Raw genomic sequence first — 18,757 nt, 5'->3', positions numbered from 1 at the left:
TGATTTAAATAATCTTTTTCCATTGTGTGTTTAAGTCAAGAAGCTCTTTGTTGCAGGATGTAAGAGGAGGGGAGTGAAGGAGAAAACAGATGTAAGAAGAGTGCTGGCGCATCTGCTTATCCATCACAGGCTCATTTCTCCTCATAGGAGAGAAAGTTTAATTAAGTAGCATCTCCCCCACCTCACAGGTACCTCTGTTGCTTTGTTACTTGTACACGTGAGAAGCTGCCTTTTCAGGAGGCCATCCATAACCCACTTGTGTCCTCGAAGAGATGCCAGCAGCTGCTGTGAGCCTGTGTGGTTGCGAGCCGGCTAAAGTTCTTAGCTTCCCGTTATCTGCTGAGACAGATTGGCTCAGTCATTTGTAATCAGTTCTTCCTTCAGGCACGTGTCCTGCAGGCCATTGGTGCCAGTTCTTCCAACCCACCCTTTGGGAACCAGGGCAAAGGTTTCTGGGATACATCCAGCTACAAACCTTCAAAAAATGGAAAATACTGAGAAAAAAGGCATCCAAGGCTGAGGGGTCTGCATCCTAAAGCTCTGAAAATAATGAGTTTTATTTAATTATAGCCAATAATGAAAATTATATTGAAACAAACAACAGGGGCTCATATCTAGCTCTTTTTTCTTTTATCGCTCTGCATTTTGCTTAGACCATATGCAATTTCTTCTGGGTGACCTTGTTGAGCACTCTCTACACTTTGGAATTAATCTTTATTTGCTGAAAAGCTTTGTGTCACCACATGACTTTATTTTTTGTACTGAAGCACTCCTCAGAAAAGCCTGCTAAACTAAGCACCAAGCACATGATTTTGTGATGCTATATCCACTGAAGGCTTAAACTAGCAGGGAGAAGGCAGAAAGGCAAAGTGGCTTTGTTTTATTTTTCTACATCTCTAATTTGGACTGCTATGAGAGTCAGAATACCTTCTAAGATTGATTAGCTTTGGAAACTGGTTGTCTGCAGGAACAAGAAGCTCACTTTTGTATTCTTTACCAAGGGATATGCAGATACTGCCCTGGTACACTCAGARGCAGAGCCCTTCCACAGAAGGCGATGTACTCCTTTTAAGCTGTGAGATGGTTCATAATCTGTCCTTTGTGCTTTTATTGTCTTCTCCACACTCCTGCAAAGTGAGATAGCCTTTTACCAAAAGGTTTCCCCTAATTCGTTTCGGATCTATTAAAACAGTACATACCTGTGGGATCGGCTTGGGTTCATGTGATGCTCTCCAGAGATGAGTGGAAAGTTGCAGAGAGCGGAAAAAGAAATCTGTAACATCTGAGAGGAAGAATGAACTGGAAAGACAGTRGAGTGATGAACAGAGAAACACCAGTGCAAGAAAAAAAGGAAAAATAACAGGGAGGAGGAGAGTATTTGGCGGGCTTTAGGCCTATCTTCAGTGCTTATGAGGTTTCTTCTATCAGTTKTCCTCTCCAGGGTAGCATCTACTTATTCAAAGACAGATGTTTCCACCAGCCCTTTATATTTACTGCAAAGCAATGATGAAGGGTGGGGGGATGAGAATAACACCAAAAAACCTCAAAAGCAATAACTGGGACCCGAATATGCCTGTTCTCCACAYGTCTGTCCTTTAGGCCTGGGAAGGTGTCCCCCGGCTTGCTGAACCCGAGCAGTGATAGGCAGCTGTGTAGCAGCACCCATTCCACAAGATTCGTTGAAACATCCATTTGTGCTGCACAGAGCATTTCCCAAGGCCCAGTGAGCCTAAAGCCTGCAGTGAGAGGAAAATGCCATATCTGTAACGTACTAGAAAGGAAGATGAGAAGATATCCCTTTACTGAAAAGGGAAGGACGTGCTGGAAACAGCAGGAATCAATCAAGCTTTTCTTTGCTTTAGACTCTGTCTAGCACTTCGCAGCTGACTTCCCCCCTCACATGTGCTGTCCTTTTGCCCATTTACTTTCATAAGTTACCAGAGAGACCTCATCTGATGCAACATGGTGCCCAGTGAAGAGACTGTACCAGTGCAAGAGCAGTTTTGCTATCCTTCGCAGGGTGTTTTGCCCACCTGAGCAAGGTACCCTTCTGTCCAATACATCAGCTTCCCTGCACTTCTGCCTGATTCTTTCAGTGTTCGCTGGACACCACGCACTCACCAGTGTTTCRCTGGCTCTGGAGGCAAAGGTATTTCAGAGCCACAAGATGTCAGCAGGTATCTGATGGGACATGAGAGAGAGTGTTGGATCTTTACAGCAATCAATGGGTGGCAGGGATCTATGTGCTGTAAAAGGTCCCTCAAGATGTTTGTGTGCATCTTTAAGAGCCTGCCTGTCTCCCAGAATTTAGCCTTCTGCTCCTGGCTAAAAGAAGTAACAGTGATTCCCTCCTTTATGCTGTTTCATTTCATACAGTTAAGCATTTCTTTCCATTTGGATGGTGGAAAGAGAGCTCTGGAAAGCAAGAGGCAGGACAAAAAACTRAGAAAATTGGGAACAATGTAGGCAGGAAAGCAATGTCTTCCTGTTCTTTTTTCTGTTATGGCATCACAGGTCTTTTCGATCTCTGAAAGCTCTCTGGTTTGAGTGTACCRGCCTTTCTGATGGTCTTCTAGCATTGTAGGGCCACTCAGGAGGAGCGCCCCGTATCAGGGCATTCAATTGCCCAGTTTGAATTCAGATTTTGTAAATCTGTAACACATCACTAATTCAAATTACCCCTGGACTGCAAATGACTCCCTACCTGGGCCTGCACAGATTACAGGTTCAGATCTTCTCCAGAGCAGAGGTCCAGCCAAGTGCAAAAATGAAGACTAATTCTTCTAAAGTCACTGAACTGCTGCCGATGTCAGTAGAGAATTGACTCTGCAAGTGGAAATCGAGATAAATGATAACAGCTTTACAATTTGGATCCCAATTTATGGTTCAGTTGTTTTCCTTTGGTGTTCCTTCCCCGCTCTCCATCATCAATACAGCTGCAGCAGGAAGCAGATGCTGAACCCTTCACTTGCATTAGAAATTTTTAGAAAAAAATACTTTTAACTCTTTTATAGTGTAGTAGTGTTCTGAGCTGCAGCCATTATCACCTCACACTGTGGTTTTGTCAAACTTYGTAATGAGAAGCCAAGTCAGTTTTTGGATGGAGATCTCCAAGGCAGAGCCAGAATACTGCAGAATGCACCATTTGTGAGTCAGCAGGAGGTGYGATTCCTCAAGTCCAGAACTTATCCCACAGCATGGTGGAGTATTGCTTTGCTGACAAATAAGAGTCTCAGCCATCTGAGCATATTAAAAAGCTCTTTCTCCAGGAACAGAGTCATTACATCTAATACCCTGYTCAAGTTTAAATTTGGGTAATTAGTTTCTTCTGACCTAAAAAAGAGATCCTTGGGTGGTTTCTTTTACAAACTGTATTTTTTCATGCTTTCTATAGTAAACAGCTTTGTAGAAATGTTTTACAGTGCTCTGTTGCATCCTTAAAGTTAGATGCAATTCAGAGGTATATAATTATCAGTAGATAAGCTCTGTATAAAGCTCTGGGGTCCAGCTGCTACAGAAAGGACAAAAGCATTACTATGAGGGTTGTAGCAGCACTGGTGAAGATGAGTGACATATATGAGATACGTGAATAATTAGTGGTGGGATCTGCACACCTTTTCTGAAGATTACTTTAGAAGATCAATGTATATGCATTCAGTTGATACGACAGCCGGAGTTCTTGGTGTAACTCTTTGCCATGGCTATATGATAGGCTGGCTATCCTGTTCTCACTATGGTGAGGAACATTATGAAGAAGCCTGGCTTTATCTCTTCAGCTTCCCATTTGATTAGAAGCCTGTTGGGGCCTGTGGTGGTTCTGTGCTAGAGTTCTGACTAGCATCTTTGGCTTCCTATTTCTGAAATAGCCAAGGATTTGAYTTATTGTGTTACAGTGTCTCTCTATTTGCTCTTCAGATTCCTTCTTAGCTTCTTAATCTCTATTGTCTATTTTTCCCATCAGAATTTAAATTTCTTTCTATTAGTTTTGCTTTTGCTGGACTTGAGTGTTTAACAAATACAATTAGCCTGTCTGAATAACTCATATAGAAGGAGTTTTAAGAAATGAGAGGTTTACTCCATTTTGTTTCTGTAGTGACAATAACTTTCCAAAAGCTGTCGTCAGTGGATATGATGCGGTGTATGAGATAGATACAACTGATTTAKTTCTCATTAGTTAAAAGACTACCTGGCCTGATACAAGGTCCCCATTCTGAGCAACCCTGGAAAGTTAGAACAGAGAGGCTCACCTATGGCACTTTCTTTTGTTCATCTCTGTCTGATTTCATATGGATATGGTTGAGGCTTTTTTCTTTTCCAGTAAATCAAGTTTTGGTGGAAAGTTCCTTTCCAGGGGTAGAAACACTGACGTCTTTTCCAAGCATTTAAAATCTCTYCATCTCCTCCCTTTTCTGTGCTTCGTTCTCCTGCCATCCAGGAACACCATTGGAAGTCTTCTCTAATGCCTTTTAAATAAGTGCAACAATCCTGCCATGTGTGGCGGTAGCGTGATCCTTTCTTTGGTATCAATATCATGAAAGACTTGAATTAGCAATGCATACGTCGGCTGTCTAAAATACATGACACAGGAATGCCTAGAACATCTGAACTTTGAGGGCTCTATACTAAGCTTTATAACTTGCCCTCTATGACTTGGACTGCCATGAAATTCCAGTATTGCAGCACTGCATATCGGCATTTAATTTCCAATTGACTAAAAACACAAAAAAAGAAACTTCTAAGTCAAGTCAAAAAACCTTAACCTTTTTTCTGTAATGTTGAAACATTCCTCCGTACTAAAAAAAGACAAGGAAGAAATGTTTCAACCTTTCCAAAACAGGATTTTTAAAGCTTTCTGCTCTGAGAAATGTTTTGATTGTTTTGATCTATTAACGACAAACATATTTTGAGATGTGAGTAGTTTTTCTTTGAATGTAACATCTGATGTTCGCTCAGCTACTAGTGGGTTAGGTTAGCTGACTRAGGCTGAAAAGAACCCTCTTGGTTCTGTAGACTTGTTTTGTAGAAAAAGAGGGTGAAACTCCTATGCATCAGCATAGGAGAAGGAAGAAAAAGGTGAGTGGTGGTAAGAAAAATGTGTGAGGGAGAAAAAGTGAGACCCACCTGTAGGCACATCTGTAAGAGCCAACTGCACTGAGGGAGAAAAAATGAGAACCTCTTTCCCTAGAGCTGCTTGTCTCTGACCTTCACAACAGAAATCACTCCTTCCATTATAAATGAAATATTAACTGTCTTGCAGCAGTTACAGCATCCTATTGGCTTCTTGCAGGAGGGTCACAAAGCAGGAGAACAAACTAGGGAAGAAACACAGCTCTGTCCTTAGCTTATTTGAAAAGCAGGGAAAGGAAACGCTATCACCACAAACTGGAATGACAGGAAGCAGCCATCTACCCAGTGGAAAACTTGGTTAGAAAAGAGGGAGGTAGAGAGAAGCAAAAAGGGAGGCAGAGAAAATAGGAATGATTGTGCAAATGTGATGTCTCATCTGGAGGCAGAGTGCCCACAGATGACTCTGTTGGAGGCAAATGGCAGCTGCAAGGGAAGTGCCTGGCTGGCGCCAACTCAGGGGTGGGAGGCGATGATATGCACGGGTAGCCGGTGTTGGGGATATGCTGTGTGGGGCTCCAAGTTTTCCAGTTACRTATTTCTTGGGATTGGCACCTCCTGCTGCTAATTCAGTCATTTAACTACTCTATCACAGCACCTGGAGCCTCTGCAGTCGCGTGTTCTTCTTTTGCAGGAGGAACAGGAGGTACCATGACTGGCCAGAGAACGGAGCTGACTTTTTCCCCTCTTGTAGCCAAGACATTTCTGCTGCCAGGAATGGTTCTTAGATACCAAAAAGCTGGAGGCCCAAGGAGCGTAATGCTCATAAAGCTTAGATATTCCCTATGCTGTTAGAAGCCACTCCTAGCTGCTAGGGAGCTTTGTGGATGTGATGTTCAGGGTGATGATGAAGGAGAATAGGAGGAAGAGGAGAGAGGACCCTAGAGCATAGCTTCGCTTTGTTTTGTTGTTGTCAGTGAGAAAAAACGGAGATTGAGGCTGATAGGAAGAACTTAATGTATATCCAGTTTTCCACGTGCAAGCTATTTATGATTCCAGTACAGCATCCCTTGCTTCTGCTTTTCTCACAGCAATGCAATCAAAACCTTTGCCTGGATCACATCACCCTTTCCTAATATTGTCCTCTGTCTTGTATTATGCACAGTCATACTATCGAGCGCTACTACAACAGGCAGATCTCTTCAGTAGTCCTAAAACCTGTGGTTTTACAGCACTGACTTCATCCCGTATGTTTCAGGGCAGACGACTTTCTCGTCTGGTCTGTACTGGTGACACGCATCCCCCAGGAGCAGGCTGCTGGCTCCGGCCTCTCACCCCAGCCCACTGTTCCCTGCCCGGCAGAAGGAGGAAAGCGGGAGCCTGGAGGGTCGTTTCGCGCTGGGTGGCTGCCTCTGGCCGGCCGCTGGACAGGCCCCGCACGCGTGGGCTAGGAGGAGCGAGGAGCTGCGCTGCTCGCAAAGCCGACGCAGAAAGGCACCAGCTATCCAAGTGGTACAAGGAAATGCTTTTTAGGCAAAACACAGTTAATCTAGATAGGGATCTCGATGCCACAAAGCAGCGCTGAAGCCGAAAGCTTAACGGGCCTGTGAAGAGGAGGAGAGAGTTGCATGGGCAATGAGAGCAGGGCATAGTTCAAGGAGCCAGGAGACCTTTCTTGCTCTTCTTCCTTTTTTTTTGGAATGGGAGCTGTGACCCCCTGTAGCCCTGCTGCTTGAGTCAGCTGTGAACTGACTCCCCTTTAGGGCAGGTTCTTACCTAGCGGATCACTGCGGCTTTTCTGGCACCTTCCTCTGAAGCATCTCGCGGTGGCCAAGAGCAAGGAGCTGATCAGATGCGGGCTGGAGACGCCTGGGCCTCAGTTTTGTCTCCGCCATGGGGAGGCCTGGACCTCGCTGCGAAAGGCGCCAGGCACCTCCTGCTCCCGCGGGAGCGAGAGCGGCGGCGAGGAAGAGCGTGGCGAGGAAGGGCTGAGGGAGAGCATGTGCATTTGCAATTAGAAGATTTGAACTTCAAAAAAAAAAAAAAAAATTCAAAAAAAAAAAAAAAAAAAGAGGGGGGGAGAAAAAAGTTAATTAGTAATGAAACTCCTGACTGAATGATGCAGGTTGTGAAGACCGGCCTTGTCAGCAGCTGAAATTAATTACAGGCTCAGGCACGGGGAAGGAGGCTCGGAGCGGGAGGCAGCACGGAAAGAAAGATTATAAACCTGGCTGTAGGCTGTTGCCGTGGCGACTGGAGGCAGTCACTGCGGTTGACAGCGGTGTGACACATTGAAGGCAGCAGGTATTATAATTACCCCGTCCAGCGACCTGAGCTGGCAGCAACCCCTCCCGGTTCGGGGCAGGAGATGCTCCAGTTCTCTCCTCACACTTTCTTCCTCTCCGCTGCAGCTCCGATGTGTCTTTCGGGGCCCCCGCCTGCTCTGAAAGGGAAGCTGTGGGGTGGCAAGAGAGAAACCTTTCCGAATGTCACTTCAATCGTGAGGGAGCAGCAACTAATTCAGCGATATCCTCAGGATGCCTGGACAACCCTGGCAAACTTTCAGAGAGTCGGTATCTGAAAAAAGGTGGGGGAGAAACTACGTGCAGCCAGCCCTAGGTATTTAAGAAACGAGATTCAGGGCTTTCTGCGCCTCCTCCAAATTGCAAGTTGTTTAAAGCTGCTCGTGGCAGCTGGCCCAGGTCTCACACCTTGGCATCTCGCACCACCAGCTGCCCGGAGATGACCTGCTGGGGTCCATGTTGCTGGGGAGGACACCTCTTCTTCACCAGGCCTTTTGGCGGCACCCGCTAGGGAAGCGAAAGCAGCAAAGTTAGCGCAGGGATGTCCTGACCACCCACGCTTTACTGCTGACAAAGCACACGTGCAAAGTAGAGATCTGTGCAAAATAAAGCTCTGAATTCAAGCCCGTTTCGCTGGATTCCCTGTGAATCCTCAGTCTGGTCGCAGTTGGATAGTACTCCCTGCCTGCAGGTCTCTCACATCCTGCTGCCTGTCTGCTTGCTGAAGAAACCCCCTTGCTTTTCAAAGAATTGCTGATCTTCCTTTTATATGTACTTATTTCAGCCAGAGTTATTCTCAGCACAGGCTCTGTCCGTACCTCTCCTTGCTACCTTGTGCCCAGGGAGAGACACTTTTGCAGTCACTGGCCCAGCCCACACAGAAACTCTTTTTGCCCCTAGGAGAAGTGTCATTCAGCTCGGATCTTGCCGGCGCAGCTTCTCCAGCACTGCCTTTCAATCAGCTGTCAAAACGCCTGCTACAAAATGGATGCTGCAAGCCACTAAGGAAATTGCAGGTGCACCCAAGTGCCAGGCCCTGAAATGAAAGTTTCAGTCCAACTTGGAGTTCACAGCCTGATGCTGAGCTGCCCCCAGGATCTTGCCATGCTTGCCAGGTAGGCAATGGGGCGGAAGGAGCTGCTGCCTTATCTCCAGGTGGGCGAGGGAGCATGTGGCTTTCATGCACAGAATCAAATGAAAAGGGTTTCCCTCCCGGCCTACCGTCCTTCTGGCAGCATGCAAACGGGGCTGGGAATGAAGGATTTCCAGCTCAGCTCCAAGCCCAGCAGTGGGAATTTGTGGTGGTTTCTAGCTGACCTACATGCTAGGTCAGGAGCAGTGGAGGTGACTCTGGAAATGGAGGGTGTGAGAGACTGCTGAAAATGAAGAAGCAATGGAGAGCATTAACCAAGAGAAACCAAGCCAAGAGGTGGATTTAAAAAAAGAAAAAAGAAAAAAGTGGAAGAAATGGGGAGGAACTGCTAACAGGGCTGAAAGAATTGTGGATGAGATAAAGGAAAAAGATGGCATACCTTTACAAAGGTAAAAAAAAAAAAGACAAAGAAGAATGCAGGAAATACAAGAAAACATGGGTACCAGACCCTGTCCAGTGTAGAGCCATGAGGATGAATTAGGGGATTGGAGCATCTGACATATGGGAAGGGGCTGAGAGATTGTTTAGCCTTGAGATGAGAAAGCTCAGGGGATCTTATCAATGTGTATAAATACCTCATGGGGGCAATAAGGAAGAGGGAACCAGACTCTTAATGGTATCCAGTGACAGGACAAGAGGCAACAGGCACAAACTGCAATACAGAGAAGTCCACTGAAGCATTAAAAAAAAAATCTTTTTTGATAAGAAGGTGGTCAAAAACTGGAACTAGTTGCCCAGAGAGGCTGTGGAGTCTGCATCCTTGAAGATACTCAAAACCTGGCTGGACATGGCCCTGAGCAACCTGCTCTGAGAAAAGGTTGACCTGCTCTGAGCAGGACAGGGTTGGAATAGATAATATCTGAGGGCAAATCTTTTATTTGTGCCCTTTGGGGTATTCCTCTCAGACAAAGGCTGCTATCTGTTCTCAAAGCCAGCAGTACAGTAGTGTGCATGCACTCTTAGGGAAGGAGACCATGGGTAGAGGGGCTCCATGCTCCTTACTTTGTACAGAATTTGGGATTAACTTTGGGTGCGATAGTAATAACACGTTCTTGAAATCACCTCATAGCATGATTGGCACAGTACTGCCAATGCCTTGCTCTTGTCTGATTTTTACAACTGAAGGTAGCTCTGAAAGCCAGGTGGGAGAGAAGAGAAGGAATTAATAATCTTCTAGATCAGATTGTGCAGTCATGAATCACTGTCACAGAATAAACAAGGAAGAGTTGCACAGAACAAACCATAGATTTTGGAGGGTCTTTCACAAGTGACCAGAGAAACAGGCCACAATTTTGGATTAAATTCTGTAAGGAATTAAAATTGGTGCGTGCAGCAGGTTGTTTTTTAAGTAGATAATTTCTCAGCTCAATTAGTTTAGATAAAAAATACAAACTTTGAAATCCAAAAATGGAAACTGAGCAGGGTTTATGTGAGGTGTGTTAAAATACACAGGAGTCGTGAGTCTGTCCCAGGTTGGAGACACATTCTCGTTAGATCTACCTCACTGCTTTGCAATGCTAACGGTAGAAAAAAAACACAGAAACGTGCCCACTTTTAGAATGAGAACACTGTAAATGAATGCTTGGATAAGTGAGAATCAGGTCCTAGGACTCCTTCACCGGAAAGAGAGGTGATAAAGAGGAGGAAGGTGGAGGTCTGCAAAACTGTGAAGGGCATAGAGAAGGTCATTGCAATATGCCGTTTCCCCCCTCTTCTATAATATATAAATGGAGTGGCACTTGATGAAATTAAAAGGCAACAAATTAAAAATAAATAGGAGGAAACACTTTTTAATGTAAAGTATAACTAGCCAATGTAGCTCATGGCTGTCAACTATTACTGAAGCAGATATTTTAGTCAGATTGTAAACAAATGAATAAGCAAAGCATCTGCAGGGACACCGCTGTAGTTGAGGAAACAATTATAAGGGCTATCAGTCCTCATGCTTTAGGGCATAAGCAGATCACCAGCTGGGGTCAGAAACACAATTTTCCCCCATGGTTGCTGAATAACTTAATTACGCGCATTGCGAGGTTTTATCCAGCATGGGCTACCGTTGGAAGCAGAATAACAGATTAGGTGGACCACTGACCTGCTCCAATATGGCAACTCTTTGTCTTCTATTCCCTCTCAGAAAGGAAGAGGGAGATTTTTAGCCATATTTTGTTGTACCTCTTCCCAGAAGGACTGTAGTCACTAGGTTCACATCGGGATCCACCTGTTCATTTCATTGTGTTCAATAAAGCCTTTCCCTAATCCCAGAGATCACTGCTGCATTTGAGTGTAGGACACCGTGGAAGGTCTCTTCCCACTGTATTTGTGAGATTCCATAAACCACTGAGAGAGGGAGGCCATCAGTGTGTGTTTAACCATGGCAGTGATTGCATAGGTACCTTAGGCCTCTGTACTGCCTTTACTTTCACCTTCTCAAATGAGTCTTGGCTTAATCATGGAATAGAGTAGTGAGGAAGGGGGGGGGGAGGTGTAATAAATCAGCCAACCAGTGATTATGTCCCTTAATCTTTCTATTTTGTCATTCCAAGCCTAAAACAAGCTTATCTCAGGAATAATGCTTTTATGAAGTTTTCCTTGACTCTTTTCTACCTGGTTTGAGTGTGTCAGCATGATGGTGATTTTGCTGAACTGTGTTACCCTGGGGATGTACCAACCATGTGAGGATATGGACTGCCTTTCCGACAGGTGTAAAATATTGCAGGTAAGCAGACTTCATTCCTGTGATGATGATTGTTTAGTCCAAGCTGCAAATGCCTGTTTCCTTTCAGTGTTTGATCAGCACCTTCCCAGAAAGGGAAAGAACATCCCTAGCAGCAAACTACCTTGTCTTAAAATGGCAAGAGCTTTCTTTGAGGAGTGGAATAAGGAGAGAGAAAGATAATGAATAAAGACTATTTGTGCCAGGTAATAGGGAACATGTTGCTGACTTCTGGATCATATGTGTAACCAGAGTTTTCCTAACACAGATAGCTGCAAGACACACAGCTCAGAGATACCCAGGGAGAAATAAGTAAGGTTATAGCTCCCAGACAGGCGAGAAAAGCAGCCCCCAGTGCCTTTGCCACTCCCCTGGTAAGCAAGGGTGCTACTGAGKCAGTGGATCATGTGGCATGCAAGACGCCCAAAGAAAGAAGAAACAACAGGTACAACAAGATGGTCCATGGGCACATCCAGCCCATTAATGCACCAGCTGTGCTTGCTGCTTCCACAAAAAGAAGGCCTCAGTAAAGGTTGTCATCTGTAGCATTACTGAGGTATGCTCCCCAAGCTGTGTGTGAAGCTGCATTACTGTCTCAGCTGTGCCGTTGTTAGAGAGGTAGTGGGGACCCCTTCCTGAGAGACCTGGAAGAACTGTGTCTTCCTGGCCAAGTGCTAAGCCAAGACTTCCTTTGTAAGCGGATCCCATCCCATGTAAGCGGATGCTGAGTCTGCATCAATTACTATACCCCTAGAAGAAAAAGAAAGAAAAGAAAGTCTTGACTTGCTTGCTTATTTTCACTCTTTTCCCCTGTGGAATTTAGATTTTCCCAATTGCCCTTGTGTCTGTGTAGCTATTCTTTTGGCCACATGAAGTAGTCACTTTGTAGAAGCTGTACTTGAACCCCAGGTGAGGTGCACGTGGCTCAGCTGTCCTGTCCCACAAGCTGGCTACTCTATCTGCAGGAAGTTCTCAGCCTCACCAGTTCTTGGTTCACCTGGATTTACAAGCCACCTCATCCCTGCTTGTGCACATTATGTGTGTTCCCCCATTACAGATCTTCTCTGTCCACGCTCTCTCAGCTTCCTCCATCTGTGCCCATTTATACTAATGCAGAGGTGCAACAAGTTTCTGCATGTGCGTAGGGCAACTGGTGTGCTGAGAAAGCAGAGCTTGCAAAGACAGAGGCCATGACAGTGAATATGAGGGAGCTGTGATGGCAGGGCTACATGGAAGAAACTTGTTCAGCCTCTCTTCAGCTCTGTCCATAATTCATTTTCAGGAGCCCTAAAATTTGTATTTATCTCACACTCTGCATTGTGAAGTGCAAAGCTAAGAAYGCATGTTAAACTTCTTGGTTTTCTGTTTGGCAGGTATTTGATGATTTCATCTTCATCTTCTTTGCCATGGAAATGGTGTTAAAGATGGTGGCCCTGGGGATCTTTGGCAAGAAATGTTACCTTGGAGATACTTGGAACCGCCTGGATTTCTTCATTGTCATGGCTGGGTAGGTTATAAGTTTTTGAGTTTATTTTTTTCTGTGTTTTTTTGGAGTCTTGCATAGAACCAAAAAAAATTCCCCAGCTGAGGAGTACACAAAAGTTAATGGCAACTGTAGATGTGTTTCCTTAAATGTGTAGTCTGAACTCCTGGCTGCAAAAAAGTGCTGGTACAGGGAAAATGAGGCCCCAGGACAGGACAGGACAGGATGGGTATGTTTGAAAGCAGAACCTTGGAGTATGTCGTACTCCTCTGTGTGTGTGATGTGCTGTGGTACACTGAGTGGGGACAAGGTGGATGCAGGTGAGTCCAGGTATGGCTGTGGAGTGAAATGTTATAACCTTCACCTGAACCAAGCCAACATCTCTGTTTCCAGCAGCAGTGCTTTAAAGATAGGAATTTTATTTTTGCTACTCTGGGCTTTTGTCTTTGTGTTACGTCGGCCTCACCCACAGTACCATTGGGACAAGTTGACATTTGAGTGGTTTTTGCAACAAAGTTGCTATGGTGAAGCTATGATTTCCACTCTACGTGTATGAAGTGGAAAGCCTACCAGAATTTGCCTATTTGAATCATAGAAAAATGTCCTCCTTTGCTCCTACTGAGCACGTGCTTTGGGGGATTTCTCCATTTTCAATTAGATTGCCTTGTGATATAGTAAGAAAAAAAATATCAAGGAGAAAAAAATGTTTAACACTGTTGTTCTCACAACAAACAAGAGTGAGTATTTCCTTTTTGGAGAGAARCTCTCATTTCCCTCTTCCTTCTGGCAAGGAATTATCAACTTAGGCTGTCACCTGGAAGTCAGTGTATCACCGAATGAGCCAGAAGTGAGTTCAAGCTTACTTTGTAGAGCTTTTCCCTGAGGTGGATAACAGCACTGTCTTGTACATTTGTTTTTGACATGGTTCTTCTACAGCAAGACTTGAAAGTCATTCCCTCTGGAGGAGTGAGTAACTGTTTCCTTCTGGGGGAGCTGAGACTTTCAAACTCAATTCAGTTGTGATATAAGGTTGAAGGTTGCTTTTTGGACATGAGCTGGCTTGTGCATGGACGAAGGACAGAGAGATGAAAACTACAGCTTTTTCTAAATGAAAAAAATGTGTGAGATGGGAGGACCTTTCTTGTGGCTGAGCCTGCTGTGATTAGCATGTGATTTAAAATAGCCTCACAGTACAGGGAGCGTGAATTCATCAGGGAAGATTTATAAAGCACCTGTTGCTTGATATTAAGAAACACTAGATCATTGCATATTGCAGTCTGAACTCCTGGCTGCAAAAACGTGCTGATGCAGGGAAAATGATGCCCTGCCTTGACAGCCTTGGGGAAGGAGAGGGAAGAGCGAATGTGTTTGAAAGGGCAAACCTGGAGTACACTGTGCTCCTCTGTGTGTGTGATGTGCTGTGGTATGTTGAGTGGGGGCAAGATGGGTGCAAGAGAGCTTGGGCATTGCTGTGAGGTGACAGGCTGGAGAACGGGGTGGGGGTCTCTCTGGCTGGTGCGTATGCAAGTGTAGTATGTGAATGGTGTTACCTGCAGAGACAGAGAGGTCAGTAATGCTAAATGAGAGTAATGCCAAATGAAAGAGGGTGAACTCAACTGCTTATTCTGTGCGGGAAATGAGTGAAATCTGTACTGCCTAAATTAGAAGCGAGTAAACCCCATTTACATATGTTTCTCTCTGCCACCATTACTGGGAGAAATTCTAGAGCAGAGGAAGGCTTTTGTGCATCTGATACCAATGCAAGAAAAGAAGCTCATCTCTGAACTCCTTTTAATGCTAAGGAGACTTAGAATCAACTCCATAGATAYAAAATAATCACTGTGGAGTATTTTTCATTTCAGGTCCATAACTGAAAGAAATTTGTTTCCTGATTTCTATACAATTGTCCTCATGAGATGTCAGGCTGAAATGATAGTAATCTCATTAGAATATCTGATCTCAAAAGACTTCTCCTGCTAAAGAAAGATTTTTCCATTTAGTTATCTAGAACTAATGACTGTATAATGTATTTTGAGTTATAAAAGCTTGTGGTTATTAATTCATTATTCTTTGAAATTCATTAAAATTGCGCTGTTTAAATCAAATCTAAGCACAGGCTCAAAATTGCCCTTACATACAGACCATAGCCTTTTATTTGACCTCAAATTCAAGCCCAGAACTTTATCCTGATTGGTACCCTTCCCAAATCATGGCTTCAGCTTCTCTGGGTCTAAATGCTGCCTTAGCCTTCTGACTAGTAGAAGACATCCTTCATTAGATCTACCCTGTTTTCTCCACGTCAATGAACTAGATCCTGATCAGAGTAAAATCAGTTATCTCCAAGGGCCTTCTCCTTTTCACAACCTTAGACTCTCAGTGACTTCAAGGGGGTCGTAAATTTGGCTTTCAAGAAAGTGGCTGTGATACTGGAAGGTGAAGCAGTACATAGGAGTCATGCAGCTTCTCTCTCAAAAAAAAGGTCTATACTTTCCAGCCCCTCCTCTCCCCTCTCCTTCCCCAAATAAATTCAGAAGCAGCACTCCAAGCCCAGCAGCAAAAGTTGGAAGAATACCCTACAGCCTGGAAAAGCAAAGTGTAGCCAAGGGACTGTCGGGTGTTCTGGGTGGCTGAGATGCCTCCATCTGGCTTTCTGTGTGACAGCGTGTTTTATCAACCAGCATAATGATTATTTGCTGCTATTGCCCCAGACAGTGTTTTGATTACATAAACCATGTATTCAGGCATTCATTTGTAGTTTTCTCCTCACTTCCTTCGAAAGCCAGAAGCTATAGTTTTAGTTAGCTGAATTCCCTTGTGTGCCCYTGCCCTGCTTGCCCCTGCCCCCCACGCAACCCAGCAACTCAAGGAGGAGGACTCCTTTGTCACTAAAAATGTTCAGTTTCCATGGCAATAGGAGCTGACATCACCAGAACTTTCTCCCCTCTCGCATACTCCCGCTCCCAACCACTTTCAATACGTTAGTTCAGAAAGGATTAGAAAAAACAAAACAACAGCAGTCCTAAGTCAACATTCTTCATTGCTCCCCTTGAGCTCCTAAAACTGAGCCAGGTAATTTGGATTGAAGAATGCCTAAAAGTGAGAGCCTACTATGTTTTAAAAGCTGAGAAAATGTGAGCAACAAAAATCGCATTGGAAACTTAGGCCACTATCTCCTCATGCATGAATTTAGGAGAAGAGTCACTTATTTCTGGGCTTACGTTCATCAGCTTTTCCAGTCGGGCGGCTCTCCATCAACAAAGAGGGAGGTATTTCTCCTGTCCTCACTACTGTGTGCATCGGTTGTGTTCAGATGTGGTTAGAGATGATCCACTGTCCCTGAGGAGGGGAGATGTCCCTCTACATGACTCTGTCCTGAGGGTCTCAGTACAATGAGTAGATTCATACAGCATGCCTCGCCTTGGGGGCATTAATCCCTCTGAGAGGGTGCTCGTTTTGCCTTGAGCTAAGTGCCATAATTAGCTATCTGCAGGGAAGACTTTATCTACCTCTGCCTACTGTGGCATCCACGCAACACATCCCAGTATAGAATATACTCCTGTAAATAGGTATGTTAAGGAAGAGAGGGCTTCACTATTTGGCCAGAGGGGTGAGTGTGACCCACTTGTACCCAGAAAATGTCCAAAATCTCTCCTTAATTCCTGCTTGGAGTCCAGTAGCTGAGGACAGTCTGGTATATCTGTCAGAAAATATCCCGTATTTCTGTCCCTCCATTATCAAACTTCAATTTGCTGCATAGATCTCGAACTGTCACCAAATCACATCCTAACCTTGCTTTTGATGAGACAAATGGCGTGACTTGCATAGTTTTGCATTTTAAGATACATTTGCTGTATTTTAACAGTTTTTAAAAGCCGTAGACACCAGAACAGGGCATAGTATTCCATGCCATTGCTTCTGTGTGTTATACATTTGGAATATGGTCTCTCTGTTCCAGCCTCAAATTTCTCTGTTTCTATGGCCAAGGATTGCAGTAGCCTATCTAATGACAGCATCTCACTGTCAATTCATTCAGCTGCTTTCTCCGATGACTCCCAAGTTTATTGGATTGGTTGGCTGAGTTTTTTCCCCTCTCACTCTCCTCTTCTGAAGAGAGAAAATCTCTTCCTGTTAGTAGAGACAGCAATCTTTGTTCCCAGATGTATGGTTTACATTTGTTCRTACTGAAATACGTATTACTTGCATTTCCAAAGCAGTTCATACTGTTCTATACTGATGACTTACCCTCTTCATTTCTTTTCTGTTCTCCCAAAATATGCATCAACTGCAAAATCCATCAGTGATTTTTTTTTCTTAAATATTTTCTGTCAGGTTGTGATAAATAAATAAAGAACAGAGTGGCAAGAATTGTGCATTACAGAACTACATCTGCTTGCAAATGATTACCCATTTACTGTTACATGTGAGGCTTATTACTTAGCCAGTTTTTCTCCAGCTAATGTATGTCATGATGATTTCATATCATTCCAGTCRTATCAACATAATTACTTGTGTGAACCAGACTTGTAATCTCATAAGAAATTATAGCACATTAGTTTGATGATGTCTATTTTTCCTTAAACTTGTGTTGATTATGTTTAATTTTATTATCCACTGTTAATCTGTAATCTATCAAAGCCACATATTGGCGATTTCATTACTGAGCTGTGATCAGCGTCAATCCAGTCAGTCTAAATATTCAGATCACTATGTTTTTAGAGTACTGGCACAGCTTCAAGATTTCTCTGACCCTTGGATGTTTTCCCAGTCTTCTGAGACTAATCAAAAATTGTCAGTACTGGTCCAGATCATATTTGGTCATCTCCTTTAAAACTCTTGGATGTAGGTTTTCCAGACCTGCTTATCTTAGCATATCCTTATTTTGGTAGGTACAGCTTAAAAAACTCAATCACGACTGGAACTGAAAACAGCTGATTGTCATCTATGATAAGAATGCATTATCTGACCTTCCCCAAAGAACTGAGTTTGCTCTCATTGTTTTTTGCCTTTTTATATTGTTCATGACAGGTCTATTTTCTTTTTTTCAGAGACTGACCTGTACTATTTCATGTATCTGATTCCYTTAGAAACTTTCTAGAATTTCTGTCTTCTAGTTTATGTTCATTCATACAAGCTTCCCCTCTCCCACAATTGTTATATTTCTGCCTTCAGTTTTCCTTATGGTATACTCTCTTTTTAACCAAGGCAACTTTCTTTTCTCCATTGTGGCTCCTTTGATACCTAGTATATACATCCTTAAATCCTACTTGGTTATCATTCACAGTTTATGAATTAAATTCTTTATCCTGACTGGGTTGATGCACAGCTGTTTCCACATGTTTTCAGCTTCATGAATATGGCCTTTCTAATCCATCGTACATATCTTTTACTGTTGATAACCTTACTTGCTTTGTACATAACACATGTAATCATGACATACAATCAAACAGTGTCAACTTTAAGTTCTATGATCAAGAGAAAAAAACTTAATAGAGAATCTCTGTATCTTAGACTCTTTATTATAAAACCCATCATTTTAAATGCTGGGAAACTGCAAGGCAGTTCAGGTGCAGCCCAACACATGTTGTTCAAATTCAGTGCTTGCAGGATGAATAATGGGAGTTGTTTTTCTATGAGTTATGGATCAATACCGAGAGAGCCAGTCAGCTTTTCTTCTGGTGTGATTTGGGCATACCTAATGAATATAGTCACATTCACAGAATAGTTCAGGTTGGAAAGGACCTTGTGAGGTCTTYGGCCTAATCTCTGRCTCAAGGGAGAGGATAAACAGTGAACTCAGGTCAGGTTGCTCRRGGTTGTCCGGTTGKTTYTTGAAAACCTCAAAGGATGGAGACTGAACCATCTCTCTAGGCTTCATTACTGTGTACCCCRTTTGAACTGTCCCTCTTTGGATTCGTGGTTTTGCTTCTTGTCCCCCACCATGAATAGCCTGGTTCCATCTCCTTCCTGATCTCCTTGTAGCTACTGAGGGCAGCTATTAGGTGCCCCTCAAGGCATCTCTTCTCCAGGCTGAAGAAGGCCAG

At 43.8% G+C, this 18,757-nt stretch overlaps 1 protein-coding gene across 1 annotated transcript in view; it reads left to right on the top strand.

The window, feature by feature from the left end:
- CACNA1I (calcium voltage-gated channel subunit alpha1 I) overlaps positions 1-18,757 on the top strand; it is a 181,843-nt gene that overhangs the window by 76,677 nt on the left and 86,409 nt on the right. The window contains exons 3-4 of the mRNA XM_085323614.1: positions 11,125-11,236; positions 12,607-12,740. Of these exons, the coding sequence (XP_085179740.1) occupies positions 11,125-11,236; positions 12,607-12,740 (246 nt within the window). The remainder of the gene's footprint in view (positions 1-11,124; positions 11,237-12,606; positions 12,741-18,757) is intronic.

This window comes from Rhea americana, unplaced genomic scaffold, assembly GCF_003343005.1.
Source record: "Rhea americana isolate MKP2758 unplaced genomic scaffold, rheAme1 scaffold_85, whole genome shotgun sequence".
NCBI lineage: Eukaryota > Metazoa > Chordata > Aves > Rheiformes > Rheidae > Rhea > Rhea americana.
The sequence above is the reverse complement of the archived record's forward strand: the minus strand, read 5'-3'. Positions and strand labels throughout refer to the sequence as shown.